Source organism: Macrobrachium nipponense, chromosome 9, assembly GCF_015104395.2.
Source record: "Macrobrachium nipponense isolate FS-2020 chromosome 9, ASM1510439v2, whole genome shotgun sequence".
Classification (NCBI taxonomy): domain Eukaryota; kingdom Metazoa; phylum Arthropoda; class Malacostraca; order Decapoda; family Palaemonidae; genus Macrobrachium; species Macrobrachium nipponense.
The window spans coordinates 81,561,410-81,568,909 of NC_061110.1; the positions used below are offsets into that span (position 1 = coordinate 81,561,410).

General features: G+C 36.8%; 1 protein-coding gene across 4 annotated transcripts in view; it reads left to right on the plus strand.

The window, feature by feature from the left end:
• Window positions 1-7,500, plus strand: part of LOC135217845 (transmembrane protein 64-like) — a 73,644-nt gene that overhangs the window by 880 nt on the left and 65,264 nt on the right. For all 4 annotated transcript variants that reach the window (XR_010315208.1, XM_064253848.1, XM_064253850.1 and 1 more), the window contains one exon: window positions 1-535. This exon is cut by the window's left edge. Coding sequence is in view for 3 of the 4 variants with exons in the window: in XM_064253848.1 (XP_064109918.1) it covers window positions 363-535 (173 nt within the window). In the remaining variant the exon portion in view is untranslated. The remainder of the gene's footprint in view (window positions 536-7,500) is intronic.

Below are 7,500 nucleotides of genomic sequence, written 5' to 3' on the forward strand. Positions count from 1 at the left end.
GGGAGATGACAAAATGAAGTTTGGTGAGACGAACCGGTGTCCCTAATAATGCATGAAGATTCTATTCGTGGCGTCTTTCTAGCTGACAAACGACGTCTCAGCGAAAAAAGGAATCGTCGTAAAGTGAAATCGTCTCCAACAGACACACCAGTTTAACAGACGAACTTCATCGACCACTTTTTTGAAGCGTCCCGCGTGTGAAAACAAGAAAAACAAACTATGATCATTTTCGACGACGGGTCTTGCGTCATTCTATCGGCAACGGACGATGTGCAAATGACTCCGCTGTCTAAAGATATAACACGTTCCTAAATGAGTGAAGAAAGTCCATCGAGGGACCTGAAGAAACCTGTCGTTTGAAAATGAAGGTTAACTTGATAACTCGGTGGTGCTGGAGAGGAGCTTCGGTGGCGCCCTCTCAAGATGGCGACGGCGTCGCCGACCCTGGTGGTCGGAATGGGAATCAATTCGCCGCTAATGGCCATCTCGAGTCCATGGCTGTCCATGACGGCTTCGGTGCTAGTTCTGGTGGCAGGTTAGTATCATGGAGACAGAAAGTCCTCCACTCTCCAGTAACTGGAGCCGTTGTGTAATAAAGTTTTCTTGAGGTTGTATATGTCTCTCTGACCTATATTCTCCTATATTCTAGTTTGGGCTCATATACACAGTTTATTTATCAAGATACATTTGGCTCTAGTTTAGTATTCCTCATAAATGTTAGCCTTTACAGAAATCCTTAAATTTCACCGCATATCTAACAATGATCCATCTTATATCCATCTTACGGACGTTAAAATAGAGTTAAATTTATTTGTAAGAATTTCATTCCAGATTATCCAAGTAAAATCAGTGTATGTAGTTTTGTAGCATTATTCAACGGTATATGTGAATCTTTTATTTTTTATTTTTTATGAAACTGAGTCATTAGAGCTACACTCAAATTCATTTTGTCATTTGTAGTTCTTAAGGAATGAATTTTACGAATATTTACAGGTGGATATCCAAGGGGTTGATATGCATGACTCCTTTTGACACAGACACAAATATAAATATCATATTCTAAATAAGACGCCCCTTATCATCTTGTGACAGCATTTAGTGTGCAGTTTTTGGTTAGTCTACTTTCAAAGGTACCAGTCTTTCCATGATGTATCTTGCGATTCTGAAGCAGAAAGGCCCATCGGTGGTAAAAACTACTTTATTTTCACGCCTTTTGTCGTTGCACCAGCTACTGCTTTGCAAAAACGTTGCCTGCTTGACATTTACAAGACGAATGAATTTGCATAGTTGCTATTGCACTCATATTTTTCTTTTAATTTTCGCTTTCTCTTATCTGTATGACATGAAAAACACTGCATCATAAAAGATTGATGCCGTTTCACTACTGTCCTATGGACTAGGCCAATCGCCACTAAATCCACTTACCAAGAAAAATTCATATGGGTTCTCTGAGGAGCGAGAATCTATTGTCTATTTTAGAATGTTTATTTCATAACTTTGAATCAAGTAATTATGGTTCAGTATCAGAGTGATTTCTTCATCCATGATGACATTAGTGGAGTGTAATAAGATGTATACTATTGTGGTATCTCTCTTCCTCCAGTTCCAGAGGTCTCAAAGCACCCTCAGTGCACCTTATGCGGTGTACTGTAGGCGTTACTTAAGGTTCTTTGCAGTATCCCTTCGGCCCCTAGCTGCAGCCCTTTTCGTTCCTTTTACTGTTGCTCCGATCATATTCTCTTTCTCCCATCTTACTTTCCAACCTCTCCTAACAATTGTCTCATAGTGCAACTGCGAAGTTTTCCTCCTGTTACACCTTACAAACCTTTTATTGTCAATTTCCGTTTCGCCGCTTGCCTTTTGGCCTAAGATTTCAAGTTTATAGAGATATATTGATGTAAACACATGAATATCCGGGTCTTTTTGGTTTTAACTAAATAAAGTCTGCTCTTATTTAAAGACTAAGATAAAAAAAATTAAAAGTTTAGGAAGAAGATAAATGGCAGTAGTATATGAATATTTTAGGCTGTCAGTCATCACCGCCTCTTCATTTCATCTTGGCAGCAGATTTTACGTCTATCAAGAGTCGAATTCTATTTATCTCTTAGCTTACAAGTTAGTATAATCTTGGCCTGAAAGCAACAGTCATGTTTTCCTAATTGTTGGGTCTTGATGCCATGACAGCAGAAGTGTGATTGATTTTCAGTCGCAAAGTTCCCGGGCGAGCAACATATATCAAGATAACCTTCACGAAATGTTTAACATGATGTTAGTACCATCGCCAGACACATTGCACGAATGATGTATTTAGAGTATTTAACCAGCTGACTTTTATGTCTGTCATTTTCATTTTGCTCAATTTTAGATCGCAGCGGTTTTATGCTCGTAAAAAAAGTAGACGTTATTGTGTATAAGTTCCCAGTGTCTTTACTAAAGACAGATACTTTCAACGGTTTGAAGCTTTATACATGAGCTGGTATTAGCTTTGTGTTGCTGTTGTTAATACATCTGTGTATAAAATTAAATTTAGTAATTGGCAGAGGGTAGAGCCTTTGTTCCATGTATTATGTATATGTATATACTATACATACATACATACATACATACATACACACACATATATATATATATATATATATATATATTTATAAAGTCAACTACTAGATTTAATGTTCTACAGAAATGTGTTAGAACCTTCAATTGAATTATATATATATATATATATATATATTATATATATATATATATATATATATATATATATATAAATGGTAATTTTCTTTATCTTCATAAAAATAATGTTCAGTTGGGACGAAGTGTAATTTGCATCGGCAGGAGATTATCATTTAGCAGTGGCCTTTAGTCTCCGAGGTTGACTTTTTCAAGTCAAACAACGATAAAAGTCCGCATTTAATCAGCTGCTCCATCTCGCACGAACACTCCTCATATTTGTAAGTCAGTTTCGTTTAACCTTCAAAACTCCAATGTATCCATCTCGAGGGTCATACTAATTGTCAATTCAGATGACTGTCAGTATTCGTCTCTGATTTCATAAGATTTTTTAATCAGAGAAGGATATATTTCGTTGCCATTTCTAAAGAGAGATAAGCACCTGAGTATTATGTTATCACTGACGGCCTGATCTACGCATCGTGGAACGTCTTGTCGTCATGATGATTGTTTTTTGAAAACGGTGGCGGTTCAAAATTGCGGTGCAGTGATGTTGAGGCAGCTCTCACCCATTTCTTCCACTTGAAAACTTTGTTGTTTCAGAGGAGTCCGATTCTGGGATGAAGAAGCCTGTTCTCGCAATTTTGAAAGCCGACTTTCATGGTCCTTAAGTTTTATTATTTTTATTTTAGGATTTTAGCTAAAGATGTTAATTTTCTACATGACTTGATTTGTCAACCCCGTGGGGGGTTGGTTCCATCAGTGCACCTCATACGGTGCACTGTAGGCATTACTTTAGGTCCTTTGCAGCGTGCCTTCGGCCCCTAGCTGCAACCCATTTTCTTTCCTTTTGCTGTACCACCTTTCATATCTTATTGTAGGATCCGAACCACATTATATCAAGAAATTAATTCCTAATCACAGAGACAAATTCCTCTGATTTCACGTTGGCAGAGCGGGGAATCGAACTCGGGACAACCGAACCGGTAAACATTAGTACTGTACATAATTGAATCACGCTTTATTTGACTGATATTTGTAAATGAACAGATGCTCTTGAATGCTCCTTCTCAGAATTCTGGTTTTAGAATATAATGCAACTTATAATCATTCGAAATTTCAAATTAATGAATTTGTCTCGAGGTATTTATATCAAATTTTGTTCCTTTTTGGGGGTTGGTGCCATAAGTGCATGGCACTTGGTGCATTGCAGGTATTGTTCAACCTTGCTATACTCACTTCACTTTTCAGCCCTTTCCTTTACCTCCGTCCCCGCTTCCCTTTTTCAAGTCATGCTGCCCACCAGACTTTCTAACTATGACTTCTGTTTGCAAGTGAGATGTTTTCACCCGGTTCCACTTTTTGATTCTGGTATTTCTGGATCTGTCTTGCTCTCCGACTTCTCCAACTCCTTCGTTTGACTGTCTGAGGCGCTGCATGGCTGAAAGTAACGCAGTTTTATGGTTTTACAGCCTGAATCTCATGATTCATTTTGTCATTGATCAAAGCTTGTAAAGGAAAAACTATATTTTCATTTCAATAATAATACTTGTTTTTGCTGCAGTTTATTAAGGGCATCTGACAAGCGGTGTATAGAAGAGTCGATCTTGGCTGAGCTTCGTCCGGAGTACTGTTGGCATTTTTCGTTGTGACATAACAGTCAGTTTTGCATTAATATGAATCATTTGATTAATTCATTCAGTCGGACGTGATCTGCAGGATGTCCTACATGGAGATAAAAATTCATATGAAAATATTACAGAATTATTAAGAAAACATTGCAAAGTACTGTATTGTGCAGTGTCCTTCCTTCCGATAGTTATTGTCCAGCTCTTGTCACGCGTAGGTCACCAAGGTCGATTGGGTTGGACTCATTCTTTATGAGGTATTATTGTATCCATTCACAAAATGTACAAAACATTTCTGTAATTTTACCTAGTGTTACCTATTTCAGTCATAATTTTATGTTTTCAAACTGGGACATAATACACCTTTTCATGATAAAATTCCTTATTATAATATTTCTAACTTGCGACCTGTACATTGTAAGATCACAGAACAATTACTTTCTTGTGTCCCTGAACTCTTCTTTAGCCTTGGAAAGATGTCAGTGCTTATGCAGAACTTTCTTTATGAGACTCGTAACCTTTTCAAACGAAAGAATGGGGAAGTAAACACACACCCATTAACATATGGAGAAATTCATTAAGAAATACCCTCGTTCTACTCAATTGGTTTCGGAAAATGGCCTGGAGCACGAAACCCAAACATCTCGAACTGTTTAGTCTTCCCAACTGAGACATTACTTATTACCATGACTGCCTTTTTACATGGCATGTATTCATAAACGTTATTACGCTCTCTCTGCAATTTGTGGCGCATTCCTGAAATGGTTGGTATGGATGCTGAAGCATGAATTGTCATATTGAATTTCTATATGTATACATTGCTCCGGTATGTTACATTTATATATATTATATATATATATATATATATCTATATATATACACACATATATATATGATTCATATATATGTAAATATATTATATATATATATATATATATATATATTTATATATATATATATAAAGACTTACACAATGTACTGTTGTCTCTTACCCACATTTATACCAAACCAGGCTTCCTCCCTTTTACATAAATTGCTCTGCTTTCATTATAAAGAATTTTGACTTAGGCTAATGACACACCCACCATGAGCTATTTGCAGGTACATGGGCAAACCACACAACTTTTCACTTACTTTGGGAGTAAGTCTACAAACTAGTTCTTTGTTGTTTGTTGTTGTTCTTGTTGGGGTTAGGAAAGGTCTATGGAAGAGCCTGAAAAGTTCTGAAAAAGGTGTTTTGCATTGAGTTAAAGATATAGGAATTTTAGGATAAGGATATATATGATTTATTTATTAGAAGGACAATATAAACATAAATAATGTGCATGTTAAACAGTACAGAAAAATGATTTCTAGTAAAATATAGCTTATTTAATTTTCGTTAGTGAAACAAGGCTCTATTTGACCGTAGATTTTAGCACGTTGTAATTTATATAAAAAATTAGAAACGTAATGTTTACAACTTATTCATGAGGGGAAAATCTTGCATGAGTCTCGAGTTAGCTGGAGGTCGAATCACGCCTTGTTTTCTTTGTTCGGAGACTTATCACATCACTGTTTCATAACAAACAGTTGATTCTCACAACCTCTTTAACGTTTAAACCCAATATTTTTATTCTGTATCCATGGCCGTTTGAGATCTTTAGAGGTGAAAGGTAAGAGAAGTCTGGGAAAGGATATTAGATGCAGATGCAGTGTTGTGGGATAAAAAAAATAAGGTCTCGAATTGAACATGGAACAGCTGATGTTTGAACACGATTCAGCCTTGATTGAGGATAGTGAAGAGAAATTGCAGAAACCTATGTGTTTGAAAGCGATTGTCATGGGAAAAGTTGAATGTGAATGTGAGCAGGAATGAGGTTGCGAAGGTAAACTAAAACCAAGAAAATGGAGCGATAAATATTAATATACATGGGGGAAGAAACTAGCAACTAATTTGTATAGGTTTTTAGAAGCAAATCTAGTGGATGCTGATGAGATGAGAGGAAAGGCGACTCAGGATACTTGAAGCAAAGAAAACACTGGGCATATACAAAGGAGTGTGCATGGAATCCAAAGTTAGAATGTGTGGAAGAATTGATAAACCAACTGTCAACATTTGAAAGAATGTTGAGATGAATGATTTGCGCAGTACACGGTGTCCATAAAGTCCCAGTACCATTACAAGTGCTTAGTGCTCAGAAACCATATAATATAGAGTAATGCAGTTTTTTGTAGAATGTTCTACATTGCCTCAAGTTTACATTCAGAGCACATCATGCAATACATTCCGCAAGTGCACCTCCAGTTGCCCTCACACTGGTTTCTGAGCAATAGATACTTGTAACGATACTGGGACCTAATGGACACCCTGGATATTTGGAGCGAGAACTGTGGACTGTGGACATGCATGGAAGTGATAAGAAGATGAATTTAGGTGAAAATAAGCAACAGTGTAGTTTGGAAAATGGGAAAACAAAATTCATATAAAAAGTTATATATGTTGCGTGAAGTTGAAAACAGTTTTCCTTGTAAGAAAATGTATTATATCCTACAATTTTTCCTTAATGATCGACGTAAGCCATTGTCTGAAACTCTGACAGAGTGAAAAAGCATAATGGCTTGTATTTAAAGCCTAAATTTCATAATTCAGTCATTTATTCTGATGTCAATTTTAAATGGCATAAAATAGTAATTTCTGTAGGGGGGTTAGTGCCGTCAATGCCCCTCATGCAGTGCAATGGAGGCATTACTTAAGGTTCTTTGCAGCACCTCTTCGGCCCCTAGCTGCAAATACTTCCATTCCTTTTACTGTACCTCCTTTCATATCATCTTTCTTCCATCGTGCTTTCCACCCTTTCCTAATAATTGATTCATAGTGCAACTGCGAGGTTTTCCTCCTGTTACACCTTTCAAACTTTTTCACTGTCAATTTCTGTTTCAGCGCTGGATGGCCTTAGTTACCCCAGTGCTTGGCATTATGCCTAAAATCTATAAATGAATGAATGAATCAATAAAATAGTAATATTAATTTATTCTTACTAATTATAAAAAGGGCTGGGGAGTTGGAATGGAAGCAGCTGAGTAGCCAGAAAGTGTAGGAGTTCTATCAGTTAGAATTGAGTGGCGCTGTTTGTGTAAAGGTATTTGACAGGCTGATGGTCTGTCTTCGGTATGAAACAGCTCATGCTGCAAAGGTATTTTTGCCTGAGGACTTCGTTAT